Consider the following 18,162-nt stretch of genomic DNA (forward strand, 5'->3'; position numbering starts at 1 on the left):
AACTACAGTAGATTGCAGCCCGCACGCCCCTAGTTTGCTGTGCACACTATATTTAGAACATTTTCACTGCTGTCACTGCCTCAGTCTGATAGTTTGTTTGTCTTATTGCGTGACTTTGGTGTTTTACATGGTTTGTTCTCATTGCTAAGCTTCCTAAATTAAACCTGGGGATGTGCCATCTAAGTACCTTATACAGCCCCACTTCAAAAATCCAAACTGTCTAACTATCCATAGTCAAACTGTGGTATACAGTCACACCAGATGTGGGGTCACTTTAACGCTCATACATATATACATGGCATAGATAGATAGATAGATAGATAGATAGATAGATAGATAGACTCTGCATGCTTGTGATATAGTTGTTTCTTCAGCTTTCTTGACTTTGTTTCTTTGACTGTGTTTTTAATTGTGTCTTTTCCCTTGATGTGTGTCAGAGTGTTTGTCTGTTTACTCTTCTGCTGTCCATTCCCATGTTTATCTGGGTGAATCTGAGGTGAACTGGCACAGCTGTATTGCTTTACTACAAATCCCTGTTTGTGTATGTGCATGTATGAGAGAGTGCAACTATGTATGTAAGCTATTGTTTGAAATCCTGTTGTTCCAGTTGGAAAAAGTTAACAAATGTTGATTTTATTGAAAACTGGGAAACCGAACATCTAAGTCTCTAAACTCTACTGACCGTGCTTGCTAGGAAAACAGACATCATGCTTTCAGTGGTGCACTTGTTATCTTTAGTCCAATACAAATGCCATCGTTCTCAAAATTTTTAAACAAATCTGTCTTATCCAGTATCAGAGCGCAGGTCTGCTACCCAGTACCGATTGTTCATCAGATGTCCTGTCAGCGCTGAATAATCAGCCAAACCAGTTGATCTGTAGGAACATACTGTAGCATGCTAGCATTCGTATTACTGAAGTTAGCATCTTAGAATTGTAACATCAGCCTTGAACCAAGTTACAAAGTCCAGGTTAGACTGATAAAACTTTAGCCAAGTACACTATTGAATATAAACCTTAACCCAACAAGCTGAGTTCAAGATGTTCCAAAATGGCTAATGTAAACAAAATAAACCTATTTTATTAAGATTGCAGTTACACTTTTTTGCCCTGCAAGTACAGATTTAGCACAACTGGAGAATGTTATGTTCTAATTTGTTTTTATTCAGCAAACTTTAAGAGATCCTTTATCCTTCATGTTTAAACTTTTTCATTAAATCAGCTACTTGATTGGTCAAAGTTATCGTATGACTACTAGTCAGTTGAAAACCTGCCTGACTTTTAATCCCCCGACTTGTGTGTATGTGTGGGTGCCAGACCTCCCGAGGGTGGCATGACAGAGAGCCAGTCGTGGATGACCACCAAAGCCCAGGAAATGTTCCAAAAGACGGGTAACTGGAGCCCCGACAGACCCTACCCCGACGACCTCCACGACAACCGTCACAACCCGCAGGTATGACGAGCACAGACACGCCACGGTAACGCACCGGTTCAAGCCCAGCCGCTCACACAGTCAGTTCATCTCAACCACGCCGGTTACGTTCTGATAGCTGAGCATAATCAATAATCAATAAAGTCTTCAGTTCAGCAGGTAGGAAATAGTAAAGATGCTGTTGAGGAAGATGCCTCAGGATTCCTGCTGTTGCAATGCATATATTGAAAACATCTCCAAACCATCACACTAATAACAGTCACAAAACCTCTGTATAGTGGTAAATAATAAAATAGTGAAAATTTCCTCTTGATCTACAGCTGGAGGTGCAAAAACAATTGTCTTTTTAGCTCACTTCACATTCTTATAGAACTTTTTTGTCAATGAAACTCAAACTTAATTTTGGTGAGTTTCACCCTCGCTTATGTCCATAAAAGTTGAAATAATCTAAACCTCTGAGCTCTCTGAAGAGCCAGAGCTGCCTGTCTTTTAGTTTTACTTTTAAGTAAAGTAAAACCCCTTGATTTTCTTTGCTCCATCCAGGTAAGTATTTTATTTCAAATTGGCTTGTCTGATTTATATCTAACCTCAGAAGTGGTTGTATGTACATAAATCAGAATCAGAAGTTGTTCATGATAAAGAAAAAAAGACCTCTCTGATATTTAAAGTGATTTGATGCAGCTGCAGTTCCATCTTTATGCCCTGTTTGAGTGTCCTTGTTGTGGAAAGATTGAGATTTAGTTCTATAATCTACTCCAGCATTCAAGACCATAGTGTCTCTGTCCTTTCAGCTCTCTACCTGTCTGTCTCTTTCTTCATCTTCCTGCTCGAAGTTCACATCACCCTGTTTTCTCTTAGACTCACCATCTTCCTATTCTTTGATTTCTTTTTTTTTTTTAATTATTATTATTAATTTATTTATCCCCATCACTCTTCAACCTCCTCTTGAGTCACTGGCTTGGAGTTGGTAGGTGTGTTGTTGTGATGTACACCTTCTCCTCCTCCTCACTGCCTCCTTACTTTCACTTGTCTGTTGGGACGTCCCTACTCCCCAGGTCCTCATCTCTCTCTTCAACCCCATGACTAAATGTACTAAGGTTTATTTGGATCTGGATTTCTGCCATGGAGTTTATGGGATATTCTCTTTCCCCAGTTTTGGGTCCTTGGGTTAGTTAAAGCCAGAAAAGTCCCAGTGTTTCCAGAGAAGCTGTTCCCAGTGGTAAAGGTTTGGTTTTGTGCCACAATCCAAAATGAGCACTCCTATGGAAGTCCAGTTCAGAACAGGATTATACATTATCCCCAGCATGACAATGTAGTATTAGGCCAGCTGCTTAATTGATGCCCTACCTAATCTAAAGTCTTGTTCAGACTGCCAGCGCAAATCCATTTTTTTGCATTTCTAGACTGTATCCAGACTAACTCCTGCAAAAGAAAACCACATGAAATGTGATTTAGGATAAGATCCAAGCCACATTTGGAAGTGGTTTTCAATCCGATTTCCAGATGCATCTCAGTCCGACAGCTCTGGATGCTCAGATTTGTCTTTTGCATCACTTGAAATGCAACACACAACAATAATGTCACATCTCAAGAGACAGATGTGCATCAGAGCAGCTGAGCAGTACACATGATCCTGTCTAAACCCTAGATTTGCAAGATTTTTATAACCCGAAATTTGTACGTTCTCTCTTTTCATTGTGTGCACCTTTCCTCAGACTGTAGGCACATGCCAAGTCTCTAACTGCACTCAACCATAAATCAGTTTATTTTTAATGTTTCTTTTGTGAATAGCATTGTGAATAGGGACTACTGTGATGCACTCAGTGCACATGCACGAGAGATTCACAAATCTAGGGTTCTCTTTTAGACACAGGCTGTTCTTAGCAAAGCAGTATGGAGGACAACACAGTCTGTCTGGTGCAGCGGAGGAGTTCTGCATCGCGACCTATTGTCTTCATTGCTCCCGCGTTGGAAAACCACATCAGCAGTGTGACTTGACACCGCAGCCTACACTGTTACCACAACAATCCATACAAACAGGCTCTCATTGTCTGGACACATAAATCCAATCTGATCTATTGTAAATGTGTGGACAGTCCATCCACTGCGCTCCCTCCCAGTTCAGTATAAAGGCTGTGAACACACAATTGTTGTGTTACAGACCATTCCTCTTTTGCTTCCAGCTCCAATGTTATCTAAAATTATACACCAGGGCGGCATTATAGTGGAGTTGTTTGGTTCAGTGTAAAAAAGCGAATCTGGTGCATTGGAGAGCCTTCGTTGTGGCAGTATTGCCTCTCGAATCTCTTTATAAGAAGGGCTGGTGTTTCAAAGATCTGATTTGAGAAACAAATCTGATTTCCCTGCAGTCTGAACAAAGCAGTCATTTTTTTTAACATAACAAAAGGTTGCAACAGTCTATTTATGCAACAAGTTGCATAAATGGAGACACCGCTGTTGTCTTTATGCCTGAAAAAAAAAGGGAACATGATTCTTGACGGTGAGTTTATTTCATGTCCCTTCCACCTCAGTTAGCGCCTCCCTCGATTAGTCGCCTCCGTCAGCAGACAGTGGTCACGCCCCCCTCTCGTTGTGTTTTACAGACGGTAGAGATGAGGGAGATGGGGCGGGACGGGTACTCCGACACTGAGCCCTATCACCCAATGGATGGGCATGGGCGGACCCTCTCCATGCCCCGCCTCTCGGCAGACAACCAAGTGAGCACCTTCATCCCACCATCACCACCATCGCCATCATCATTCTCCATCACTATACCTGTTAGCAGTGAGGACAGTTAAAGTGAATTTAAAAAAAGTCTCTCCCTGCATCCAGAAACAGAGAAGAGAACTGATTTTGAAATAAACCAAAACCAAATCCATTTCTAATAAATTATTTCAACATAAAACTTTTAAGAGTTCAAGTTCTCTGCACAGGAAGCAAACAAAACATCCTCAAAATGTTTTGACAGGATGCAAGGAAGCAGTGAGACTTTTGTAAATTCACCTCCTGTCTGGTCTCCTTGTCCCCTCCCTCCCCTCCTGCCACCTCCCCTCCACCCCCCTCCCCTCGCTGTAAACCTCCGCTCATCCAGCAGCCGACCCACCGCTGCTCAGCACCAAGAGAGCTCCTCTCTAAGCAGCGGCGAAGTTGCGTGCTAATGTTTGAGCAGCAGAATGGGTCGGAGGGCTGGATAAGTGTTCTAGATATGTATACAAATATATATCTAGATGACCTGTAAGTATAGAATATCGAACCATGTCCTGTTCCCTACTCCATTTCCATTCAATCCTTGGTGTGTCTGTCCTGTGTAAACTGTGGCCAGAGTTAACGTCTCTCTTGACAACATACAAAAATAAAAAATCTTTAAAAACAAATACAACCTCAGGGTGTTCAGGTACATAAACTATATGTCGTCAAATAATTTTCCGGTACACTGATCTCAGCAGCAGCAGCTGTATCACTGACTTGCTCAAACTGGCACTTTGTTGACTTCTTGAGTGAGACAGAGACAGAGGGGGCTGTAGAGGAAGTTAAGATTTAAGTTAAGTCTTTGTATTAATCATTAATCAATAAGGCCCTTATAAGTCAATATCAGATACTTATTTACATTATTAGTGTTAATAAGACTATATACATGTCAATAATAGCATCATAAACACGTCAATTGTTAGATTATAAGACATTTATTAACGCTTATTAGAAACTTGTTTATAATAGTGTTACAAGCACATTTTTTTAATTTAACCAGCTCATGTATTATGTCAGAGCTAAGCTTTTTTGTTGCTTCCAGGATTTCGCAGGCTGTTTTAGGGATTGTTGCGGATTAAAATCCCTGATTTCATGACAGCTTTTCTTTCTGCAGTGCATGTTGCAATGTTTTTAGGCTTTTTTTTATATGTATATATATATATATATATATATATATATATATATATATATATATATATATATATATATATATAAAATTCATTACAATCAAAGGCAACTTTCAGGGAGAATAAAACCACACTCTTTTCTAAGTGTTGTAAGTAATCTCACCAAAAAAGCTCACAAGTACAAAAACTCTAAATATGTTTTATTTGTAAATGAAGAAGTGCACTGAGCATTGATAAATCTCAATAACGACAAACCTTCTGTTCTTTTCATACCTGTGTCAAAATAAAAAAAAATAAAATGCAAAAATCTAGTAAACAATAAAACAAAACATTGATTGGGTGCATTTAGACGTGTATGTATGATGTCAAATTTGCTACAAAGTTGCAGAGTTTAAACAAAATTGCCAGGCTGCACAGAATTCATGGGGATTAGTTGAATTTGCATGAATTGTGATCATAACATTCCTGGACTGAATTATTATTATTATTATTATTATTATTATTATTATTATTATTATTATTATTATTATTTACATCAGTATTATTAAGGCAAGAACAATAAATCCTTTATATGCACTTATTAACAATTAACTATACATTTTGCTGCTACCAGATCTGAAGTGAGAATAATGCCTTGTTATGGTTAATAAATCCTGTATATGCACTTAATAGTTAATAATAGTTATTAATAGTTACTCAAAACTATTTGTGCCTCCAATTGCTCCACAGAAAGATTGTATTTATCATATTAACAAGGTTTGTTTTAGAAGTGCTTACAAATGCACAAATACTCTAACAATAAATGTGTTTATGATGCTATTATTAACACTTATACAGTGTTATTAACACATAGTAATGTTAATAAACATCATATATGGACTTATTTACTATTAACTAACACTAATTGCCAGGACCTTAATATAAACATGTGAATGTATGACATGTCCTTATAGTATCTGGTTTTATACCTGTGTTACAGCTGCAAACTTATGTATCCAAATGAAAAAGATGGTGGATGATAGAGGGACATAACCTGTCCACTGTCCACCTGATGTTAATCTGTTCTCAGTTGAAGTTTATGAAAATAGTGAGAAAAGGAAACCCTTTGTTGCTCTCTGCTCTCTGTGCTCAGTCCTTGTGTGATTGATTGAATCTCGGGTTGCAGATCGATCGCTGTTCAACTTTGCTTTGTTCATGCTATACATACAACATTTATCGTGTTTTAAAACATGATGAGAAATGTTTCTATTCATGATTTCCATGTAGGACATGTGGACTTTACTATGAAGCCTCTGGCTGCAGTTTCACACACACACACACACACACACACACACACACAAACTCAGACACTCATGCATACTAACATTGCCATACTCTGACATGTCACCACATCCAGTCATGTTGCTCTCACTTTGGTATGTTGGTCACTCCATGGAGTGTTTTTGTATGAACCTTTAGAGGATGAGGGTATAAGAGGAATGTGATGTGCACATAAACAGATGTGTTAAGCAAGTAGAGAAGGTGTCAGTACAATTTCTACTTAGATGAGTGTGGTTGATAAGTGAGTTTAAACTCCGTAGCTTCTAAAATTTTACTTTTGTTAGTATGGACAGGTAAATAGAAACGTCTGTACTTTTCTACCTGTTCAATTTTCCCATGTTTTGTTTTCTAATACTAACAGGGAGAATTTTTTTTTTTTAAATTGATCCAGTATTGCTGTGAAATGGGCTATAATGTAAATCTTTGGGGCAACTGCGCCCATCAGAGTACATCCACTAAAATGCTTGTTTTTGCCACTGACAGGCTCAGCTTGTTACTCTTACCAACATTATCAAACTGAACCCTACAAAAAGATAGTTAAGAGTAAGATCCTTTCCAGAAACAGCTGTGGTTCGCTGCCACCAAACTCCATTGACAAAACCAGACATTTTACCTTGCAGAATGTAAGAATTACTGGTCTACCTTTGCCTTAATTGTTTAGTTTGTTAAGGTGTTTTAGTTTGGAAACTAATATTTACACATTATTGCAGATAAAAAACACCAAAGCTGTACAATAAGACAAACAAGCTAAACATCTGAGGCATTAGTAGACGAGCAACTCCCAGATTCTATGAGGTATGAGGTAGCGTTTTGTCAGTGGAGTTTGGTGGCTTTGAACAGAGTGATTTAGCAGCTAGTTATGGTTAAACAAAAAGCATCTGACTCTTTGTCAGATACCTATAATGACAATCTGAGGCTTTTAGTGGCAAACACACATCCATCGCAGTTTCTCAAAGTCCAATGTGATGTCTTTAAATGTGGTGTTGTGTCAGTCCAAAAACTAAAGATTTATGTTCAGTTTAATATGATGATATAGGAAGAAAAGCATGATAACATATTTGAGAAGATAAAAAAAGAGCATTTTATGCCATTTTGCATGAAAAATTACTTTATGATTCATTGATTATCAAAACATTTTAATAGTTTCTTTTTTTTTTACCACTTGCCTGACCGATTTACTAGCCTCACATGGCAATTTACTTGTTCCTTATTATTGATATGAATACACTGATGGTTGCAGTTGCCCCCATGGTTGCCAGCTGCAGCGCTCTCCCTCAGTACTGGAATAATTTAAAAATTAGTCGCCCCCATTTTTTAGACACAAAAACATGGGAAGATAGGATCCAGGCAGAAAAATAGCTGAAGTTTCCCTATAATGATGTGCAACCAAATACTAAATGATATGTTATTTAGGCTTCTCTTCTTTTTGTCTTTTAAAATACACTATAATATACTATACTATAATATAATGTACATAAAAAGAACTACAGTTCCTACTCTGCTCTAATGCTGCAGATGTAAATACCTTTGCATTGAAGCTAGCGTGACACAGCCAGCACTTTACACTCATACTGTAGTTAATGTTTCTGCCAACACAACAAACTCTCCAAATAGATTGCTAGAGGCTCCACCCATTCAGTTCTCCCTGCTCATTAAAACAAACGCTACCTGACACAGGTTTGGTGCCTGTAGTTCTGAACATTGTTATTCCTCCAGTAAAAGTCCTGGAACATTCAAATGCTATGTGTTAATATAATTCTATAATAATTAAACATAGATAAAGGTAGACTTCTGTAGGAGTGTAGAAGACGTCCTGTGTGAGTGTGTGTGTGTAAGTGTATGTTGCGTATACAGTATATACGTGTGTGTCCGTTCACTGTTACTTACTGCCTTCTAACACTGCTCTGCCTTACAGAGAGCTCATGCTGTTTCGGTAAGTGTGTGTATGAGTGTGTGTGTGTGTGTGTGTGTGTGTGTGTGTGTGTGTGTGTGCGTGTGTGCGCATCTTATATTGTCCTCTGTCCTCTCTCGCTCACTGGCACACCCACCTCGCCCTTATGTGTGTGCACTGGCCTTCTTTAAATTAACTGGGTCCTCTCTCTTTCTCTCCTCTCTGTCCTGCCTGAATCACGTGTTTTCTCGTCCTTTTTACCTCTCTGTCCTCTCTTTCCTTCATCGTTATATACATGTCCGGCATCTCTCTCATCCCTTTGTTTTATTTTTTTCCCTTCTCCCCTCCCAAAACATATTTATCTCAAAATTATGTTATTATTGTCCCTCTCCTCTTAAAATTCCTGTCATTGTTTCCCATTCCTTCTGTCTGTTTTTCTCTTTTCTGTCCCTCTGCCTCTCTTGTCTTTCGGTCCTGGCGGCTATGCTATGTCGGGCCTGTGCTCTGTGCGTGCGTGTGTACGCGTGTGTGCGTGTGCGTGTGCCACACTGCTCTGCTCTACGTATCATCTCTGTGTTTGCCTGCTCTGCAGCGGAGGAGACACAGGCCTCGCGGAAATAACCTCAGTGTATGTACCTCTCTCGCTCTATCTCTCTGTCTTCTCTCTGTCCCTCCCCTCTTGACTCTTCTGTCGATCACTTTTCAAACCAGATCTGCACCAAAATGTCGTTTGCTGGTTGTTTTGACCCACGTGAGAGTCCATATGGGTGGGATTGAACTCTTCAGTGTCACAAACAGTCCCCGTTTGGTATTCAGGACAGATTAAAGTCACAATCCTGTGGGTCTTTATGCTATTTATGGTCCACATTTTTTATCGATAGCTACTCCGGTTTTACAAGTTAAATTTGTGTGAAATATGATTACATTCTGAGCTAAGTCAGATATCTTTATATCACTACCTTCAGTCAGATACTGGGGGGTTAAAGTGGGTTGAAGGATTGAGTGACCAAAAGTCCTCACTGGCCAACAGGCCCTCAGTTTGTATAATGTACACACACTTAGTTTGAGCTGCAATTATTAATTGATTCGTCAATTATTAATCGATTATTAAATTCATCACCAACCATTTTGATAATCTAATAATCAGATTGAGTAATTTTTTAAGAAAAGAAGTCAAAAGTCTCTGATTCCACCTTTTTAAATGTGAATATTTTCTGTTTTTTTTACTCCTCTGACAGTAAACTGAATATCTTTGGTTTGTGGACATTTGAGGACATCATCTTAGACTTTGAAGCCCTGATTGGCATTTTTCACCATTTTTAAAACAAGTAACTATCAATCGATTAATCGACTATGATAGTAATCAGTAGTTGCAGCCCTACACTTTATGCTCAATCCCTGTGAGCTCAGGTTTTGTAAAAGTACATCTATCCATAATTTTAGTTCTGAGACATCTGAGACGATGCCTGCAGCAGTGCACACTCAGTTCTTTCCTGCTTGCGAATCTGCATTTTGACCCACAAGATGATCATAACCTGGTCAGTAAACAGTGACCCAGTTTATGGACAAATCCACAACAGGTCTGATTTTAGACCATTTGGTCAGGACTTTAACTTAATGGTCATACTTATGTCGTGTACATATGTTAATTTAACTTATGTAAATAACATAATTATCTAATCTAAACCGTCATGTTTCCTAAACGCAACCATTTAGTTTTGGTGCCTAAACCTAACTGAAATATGATATATAATCTGACTGTTTTTTTCAACATTAACCACTTGCTAATTGTTGTTGGAGTGACGACAAAGGTCACCTGACTGTTGTTACCATGACAACAAATGGCACCTGACTTCATACTTTCTTGCATCCCATTAAAAGACACGCGAAAAGCTTAAAATAGGTAGACATGACCATGAAATGTCCTTTCAAGTGGTGTTAGTTTTAGAGACAGAAACACCAAACATCATAGCTTCAACCCAAGACTTTAGCGTTCATTTACATGTGCAGCTGTTCACTGTTGTTGATGGAAACGTACATCACCATAAAGCCGCAGTGAACAGCTACAGTCCCTCAACCACCAAATTCTGAAGTGAGCAAATTTGCCATCCTTCACATTTTGGAGGGTGCTTTGTCACGATTATTGCGAGGGACAAATGTCCATATTTTATGTCCTCTCTTCTTCCCTTGGGTCAAGTGTTTGCATAATACCGTTTATGGTTGGTTTGGTCTGTTTTGTCAATCACACAAAATGGCTCTGAAGTCAAGTGTCTCTGCAACTTAAACGAGACACCATCTGGGTCGTGCTGATGCAGTGAATCCCACCCACCTGGCACTCCGAGCTCTTTAAATCAACTCTGACCTAATTGTCACTGTTCAGATCTGCTTTGATCGCGTCTTCCTTTCTCTATCTACCCTGTCAGCTTTTCTTTAAGCCGCCCCAGTCTTTCTTCCTTTCTGTCTTCTTTCCTTTTCGCTCTTTCTTTCCCTCTCTCCCGTGTCTGCTCATGTTGAGGTCGCTCTGCTCTCCATTGTCTGCTCTCCGTGACGAGTTTCCCCGGAGTTCTGCTTGTGTGCGGCGCGTGTGCGTGTGTTCCCACGTGCGTGTGTTTTAGTCTGTTGCATCGCTGCAGACTGGGTCAACAGTGTATGACGAAAGCATGGACTGGCCTGATGTGCGACTGTTGGCCTGCACACGGGGATTGGCAGCGTGCCGGCATGTCATTAGTCATGCATGACGAGGCAGAGCTAAGTCTTGCCGTGGATGTGGAGGAAGTGGTTTACCAACAAGGGAGAGTGTTGCTTTAGCCAAAGGCGTCACTCGGGAGCCTGAAAGGTGGAGTGAGTGTTCGACAGAGGCGGAGAATGCAGCTTCTGTCTGTCTTAAGTTGGATGATGCCATTGTTTTTAACATTTCAGTGCATTATTTGTTACAAGTTACATATAAAAATGAATTCAGCAAACATTTCATTTGGACACACAAGTCACCAGGATCATAATGTTACTGTGTTAATATTTTTTATACTTGTGCATATAAATCCAGTTTCATTCTCAAATAAGCCGGACTATCTGTTTGGAAAACAGCTTCTCTGCCTCTAAAACCAGAATTATTCTTAGTAGTATTAGAATTAATATAATTATATTGGTAGAAGTAGCAGTACTAACAGTGCTAGTATTATAACTAGAGCCTGACAAATGTAATAGTCAGCCGACATTATCAGTCCTGTACTGGTCTGTCACAGTTATTTCGGTCTGTATTGTATATACGGTATGTTGTGCGTTATGCACCTTGATGAAAACTTTTTTTTAATAGAACGTAATGCATATTGTTTGTTAGCTTTACAGTTAGCATTTTGTGTTCTCTAAATATATAACTATTTTGCTCTGTTTGTTTTTTTAATTTCAAGTTATTTATAATTGCTAAAAATACATAAATACGCGCTCCGTTCATCCTGTCACAGTTTCAGCTTTATTAGCCCTTTTCAAACACTTGCAGTAAAGTGTGCATCAAGGCTACCTGTGCAAATCATATCGTTAGTTTAAAATTAACTTCATGAAAATCTTGTAGGAAAAGAAGCTCCTTTGCTGAGGTATAACCTTCGCAGAACACTAAGGTACATCGAAACTGGGAAATGCGGCCCTGGACAATAAAATATATTGTTAAACTGTAAACTATCCTGCTGAAATGTTATTACATCTTGAGTTACAGCACATGAAAGAGGAAAAGAAAAGAAACAGACGTGTCATTTTAAAATAGTCGCTCAGAAAATGTGGAAAGTGACACATCCTTTTCAAACGTGTGTGTGTGTGTGTGTGTGTGTGTGTGTGTGTGTGTGTGTGTGTGTGTGTGTGTGTGTGTGTGTGTGTGTGTGTGTGTGTGTGTGTGTAAGCATTTTAAGTGTATGCACACATGTGCTGCCGGCTCTCCAGGGGGAATGCATGGCTTGTGTTGAGCTGCTCAGAGAGGAGAGTGTACAGACTGCTGTCCGTGTGCAGCGCAGCTCCTCTCGGGACGGTGAATCCTCTTGTGTTCGTCTTTGTCCGGCCTGCTGCTTGCAGACTGATGTATGCTCTATCATCTGGGTGATGTGAAGCTTTCTGGGGGGGGGGGGGGAGTTCAGGGTGTCAGCAGGGTTTCAGCAGGGTTTCATCCTGGTCAGAGGAGCCTGATAATGAACCCAGCAAGAAAATCTATCACACAAGAAAATTTTCAAGAATTCTGACATTTGACATAATGCAAAAACATGGCCACAGATAGATACACTTCCCTTTGTGAAAGTGACATACTTCATGGATATTTCATATTATAAGCCATGCATAACAATAACAATAACAGGACAGAAAAACAGATAAACTGTACAGTTAACTGCAGGAAGTTTGTGTAAAACACAGCAATTGAGCAGATTACATGAATATTGCATCAGAGATGAGTTTTCCTGATATTCTTAAGAACTTCTTATATAATTCTCAATCTGTATTATGTATTTTTATTTTTTTTTAACAATCATACATAATAATATAAACTTTAGAAATAACCATTTAGTTTTCTTCACAGAAATGAATAAAATGCTGAGATATAGGCCTACATCATTGATATTTTTCAAAGTTTTCTGACACCCCTTAAAATCAAGAAGGCCTTGAGACCCCTGAGAAACTTCAGCAAATTATAAACTCTGCACGCAACATGCACACCTTTATGTTAAAATCTTACACCCAGATGAGTTTGGGAGATTTTGAAATACAGTAATCGATCCTGTAGGATTTTCCTGTTGGGTTCTTGCAGAGAATTTTGACCAGGCTCAACAGTTTTGGAGTGTCAGGTTACCTTTTCCACATGGCTGCCATATTTGATTTACCTCTATACTCTGTGACATAAATAACAGACACAAGCAGTTTTTGCCCAAACATTTTCTCTAAATTTATTTTTTTGTGATGAGCAGAATGAGAAACTACACATAAAAATAAATTCAAGTAGAAAATGGAATGAATTAAACAAGATTAGATGGAAGATGAGATAACATGCTGCCAAATATTTCTTTTTCCCAAGACTGTTTTCCAACAAGTTAGTGATTATTACAGGTTTTTGTGTTATTATTAATGCAACCATATGCGTATTCTTAGTCATGCTTCTTTATATGTGCTAAAACTGGTTATAATCTGGCAGAATTTGCATCAGTATGAAAATATTTGCTTTTTAAATAACTAATTTGAATATTTACAGAAAATGTGAGGAGGAAATAGGAAAGATAACGGTAATGGTCAGGCCAGTCATCACTCTTTCAACCAGCGTCCAACATCCGATGCTGGTCTGATGATGTACCAAGTTTAAAATGAAGAAAAGAACTGCAGCTTTCCAGACTGAGTATGATTGAAATGAAATATGGCTGCCATTTGGAAAAGTCTAGTAGGTTCCTCTGCCTTGTGCATGTGAGGCATGGTTTCTTACAGCCTTCCTTCATGCTTGCTCTCTGTCCTCTCTGCCCCTTTTCTTCTCTCCCTGTCAGCTTCCTGTTTATCTCTCTCTGTTCCATTCCTCCATGTTTTGGTGAAGAAGCATGGTGTTACTGTACATGTGCTTGTCAAAAGATTAGTAGTTTGGGGATTGGATGGCTCATGCTATATGAATGCAAAGACTGTATAGTAAACTGATAATGTGATATGATTTAAGATGGGTCAAATAGCCACACAGGACAACACAAGAGCCAAAATGTTCATATCGAAACAAAATGCAACATGTGAAAAGCTGGATTGTCCTGCTGTGGCTGACCACCACCCATCTACGCCAACATTTATTGGTCCTGCTGTTTGACCCTAGTCAGATATTGGCATTCAGTAGGCACATATGCAAACATGAATACACAATCTAACACATTCCACCATATGCAGGTCTGTAGTGTCTTACACTCATTAAAATTAGCTTAGTGAGTGTTGGAAGTGTTGTCTGTCTCGCAGCTGAGGATGGACTCCACCAGTCAGGATGCATTAAATCTCACTTCTCTTCTCCTCTCTTTCTTTCTCTCTTCCCCCGCTATTTTCTTTTTATCTCTTTTCGGCTCACCTTATCACATCCTCTCCTACCTTGCGTTCTCCCTATCTGTCCCTCTGTCCCTCTGTCCTTCGTCCTCTCAGACCATCACCGACACCAGTCCGATGCGTCGCTCCACCTCCAGCCTGGTCCATGGGCGTCCGGGCCGGGGTGTGCGGCTGGATGACTACTCCCTGGAGAGGGTGGTGTCTGAGGAGGGGAGACACGGAGGACGCAGACACAGGGACAGGAGTCACCGTGCCTCACAGCGCTCCCTGACCAGATACACTGACGCAGACACGGGTGAGTCACTCATAGTAGACATCTATGTGCTAACGCTGATGCCTGACATCTGACTAGAATCTGCACATTTAAAAGTGTAGCTGCTGCTCTGACCCTGGTTGCACCAATAAAATAACACAGTAACTAAAGATTAGTTTTAATCAGAGTTTAACAAAACTAGGTTCATTATTATTAGTCTGTATTCCTTAGCAAAACACTGTATTGTTTGCTGGATGTTTTATGTTATATGGTTGGCTAGCTAGCTAAGAAGTTAACAAAATGTTACATTGTTTACATGTTATATTGTTATATTGTTTCATGTTATATTGTTTGCTAGCTTTCTAAAAAAAAAAGTAACAAAATGTTACATTGTTTGCTATCCTACTAAAAAGAAATTAACAATATGTTACCTTGTTTTGTAGCTAACCAAAACATTAACAGATGGTGACTTTGTTTTCTAGCTAACCAAAATGTTAAAAAAAGTGACATTGTTTGCTAGCTAACTAAAACATTTACAAAACATTACATTGTTTGCTAGCGACATAATTACCTATAGCTACCAAATTACATTAGCTACAAATTGCATTAGCTACAAATTATATTAGCGCCATTGGTCTCGCTCACACTTAGTGCCAATGCTAAACATTCAACGTTATCCTAATATTAGCTGTAGCATGTTAACGTGTTAACGTGTTTTGCAAGCCACAAGTCTCAAGTCTTTGCACTCAGGTACCAAGTCAAGACAGGCAAATCCTGAGTCAAGTCCCAATTCCTACGTAGTCCCATGTACTCAAGGTTACACTTCTACATTTTAATGCTAAATGTATAACATACGTAGCAAACATTAGTAAGAGCAAGTCCTTCTTATGCTTTTCTATAAGCAGTGTTTGCAGGAGAAAAGTCAGCTCAAATTACTGTTAAATTCTTTCCACAGTCCCTGACTAGACAAAGCATTTGACTGATGATAAATGATAGCCCTTAAAAAAAAGAAAGAAGTCTTTCTGTTGGCATATAGTGATGATGTAACATGAATGTAGCTGCAGAACGTAGTGCTGCTGTAGAGCTTGGTCAAGGGCAACTCAGTAGCAGTTGTTGAGGCAATTAACAGAAATCTGTGCATTCATGGAGCCAAGAGAGCAGAGTTGTCATCATATTCTTTAAATTTAATGCGAGTCAAGTCTTGGCACAAAGAAGTCCTTGAGAAGAACATTGTGCAAGCAGATAGCCCACTTCATCACTAATTGCGAGTGCAAATTGCATGCTTCAGCTGTAAAACTAATGCAACAAGGCTGGCACCGTTAAACTCTAAATCCCCTTTATAATTGGAGAGCTCTCTAATCTGATGGAGGAGACTCTCCTCTCCTTTTCCAGACTCGGTAGTGATGATGGTGTTTTAAATTAGTTTTCTATACTCTACATTTCGCTGCACAGGTATAGCGGATTTTTTACATTAAGCAGACATTTTAATTTTTTCCCTTTAAAATCTGGTACTTTAATTGTTTTCATTTTCATTTAAATAACTTTTGACTTACTGTACCCATATGAAATACTTTTATCCACTGCACTAACTTGTGAGCAAGCTTGTGGACTAATGGTTTACATTTAACAAGATTATGTAATTAGGATACAAAAAAGGCAATTGTGTCCCATTACAGTTCCAGGAAAAAAGATGTAATCAGATTACAGATGTATTTATGGCCTCTAAAGTGACAAAAACCTTTTTTTGGGCGGACATTTCAACATTATATTGTCTTCATAAAAGGACATCACAGTACATGGACAGTTCACCTGTAAAGATGCTGTTAGCATCAAAGAACTCAACGTCTAATTTAAATTAACATTTAAAGTAGCGTTTACAGCTAAGACCTGTGTTAGCTATACAGACCAACTGCTCTGTTAGCTACACAAACTACCCACTAACTTTATCTGCACAGAATAACCTGCTACACAGACCAATCGCTGTTATTAGCTACACAGACCAACCGCAAACATTAGGTACACAGTCCAACTGCTAACATCATGTACACAGACCAACCGCTAAGTAAGCTACACAGTCCAACTGCTAGGGTTAGCTACACAGGCCAATCACTATGTTAGCCACACAGACCAACTGCTCACGTTGTCTGCACAGACAAACTGCTAAGTTAGCTACAGAGACCAATGGCTTTAAGTGTGCATAACTAATGTTACTAAACTAAACTAAACATGCATTCTTGCAGAACAAAGGAAGGAATAGCTGCACAAACAATTAACCCTTCATTGAAGATAAAACATTATATTAGGCAAAACAAATTCACCATATTTGACTAGTGACTACATTTTTTAACATGAAATTAGTAATTGTATTTGAATACATTTTTAAAATAACCATCCCAACCCTGCTTGTGAGACATCTTGTAATCTTCATTTGTGTCTCCTCACCTCGGGCAGCTGAAGTCTTGACAGAATAATGAGCGATCTTGTATTTACAAATGTAAACTGAGACATGTCCTTGCTAGGCCTGGGCACAGACCTCAGCACCACCACGCAGTCGGGCGACCTTCCACCAAAGGAGCGCGAGCGGGACCGCGGCCGGACCAAGGACCGTCGTCACCACCATCACCACCATCACCATCACAGCTCCATGGACAAGGAGCGCTACGGCCCCGACCGCCATGACTACCCCCACAGGCATCCCCATGACCGCCACTGGTCCCGCTCACCCAGTGAGGGGCCTGATGGACGAGGACAAAGACAGGTGGGCTCCAAAGACACCGAGATTAATGCCAAGGGTCATTAAATATACTAAATACTTTCCAGCAGTGTCTTTCCTGTTTCTTGTTAAAGTTCCCATGAAGACAAACTCAATGTTTGCATGTTTCTATCACGTATGTATTGCACTATATGTCACTACTATCTAGCCCAATAATAACAAAAAAGTCATTTTGTAGATATTCACAGATATTCTTAATGTTTTTGCATCTAGTTAATTGCTTTTTACCCCTTTGGTCCCCTCAAGCATGGAAGCAGAGTACATCTGATCAATGGAGTGGATTGCAGGGTTTCTGGGGGCCCCACTGTACAATGACGCAATTTTCTAACTTTATTCACTGATGTAGATGAAACTATAAACATCACTCAGTGATTTAATTGCACAGTTTTCAGGATGGACAGATTGCTTTAGCAGCTTACATGTTGCTAAAGTAGCCAACCATGATTGTAAGATGCCATTAGTGGGCAACAGAACTGGGCTAAGCAGCCTCCAGTGCCAACAAGGCAGACAGCTAACCGTTAACTGCTGTTAGCTGCTGTTAGCCAAACTCTGCAAGAAAACCACCCAAGTATTATAGTCTATTCCC

The 18,162-nt window shown here is 39.4% G+C and overlaps 1 protein-coding gene across 1 annotated transcript in view; it reads left to right on the forward strand.

Annotated features, from left to right (window-relative positions):
* cacna1ab (calcium channel, voltage-dependent, P/Q type, alpha 1A subunit, b) overlaps window positions 1-18,162 on the forward strand; it is a 135,154-nt gene that overhangs the window by 112,367 nt on the left and 4,625 nt on the right. Inside the window, exons 42-44 of the mRNA XM_084714436.1 lie at window positions 1,317-1,452; window positions 14,647-14,845; window positions 17,323-17,561. Of these exons, the coding sequence (XP_084570562.1) occupies window positions 1,317-1,452; window positions 14,647-14,845; window positions 17,323-17,561 (574 nt within the window). The remainder of the gene's footprint in view (window positions 1-1,316; window positions 1,453-14,646; window positions 14,846-17,322; window positions 17,562-18,162) is intronic.

The sequence above is a fragment of the Lutjanus erythropterus genome, chromosome 3 (genome assembly GCF_056507025.1).
Source record: "Lutjanus erythropterus isolate fLutEry1 chromosome 3, fLutEry1.hap2, whole genome shotgun sequence".
In the NCBI taxonomy this organism is placed as follows: Eukaryota; Metazoa; Chordata; class Actinopteri; order Lutjaniformes; family Lutjanidae; genus Lutjanus; species Lutjanus erythropterus.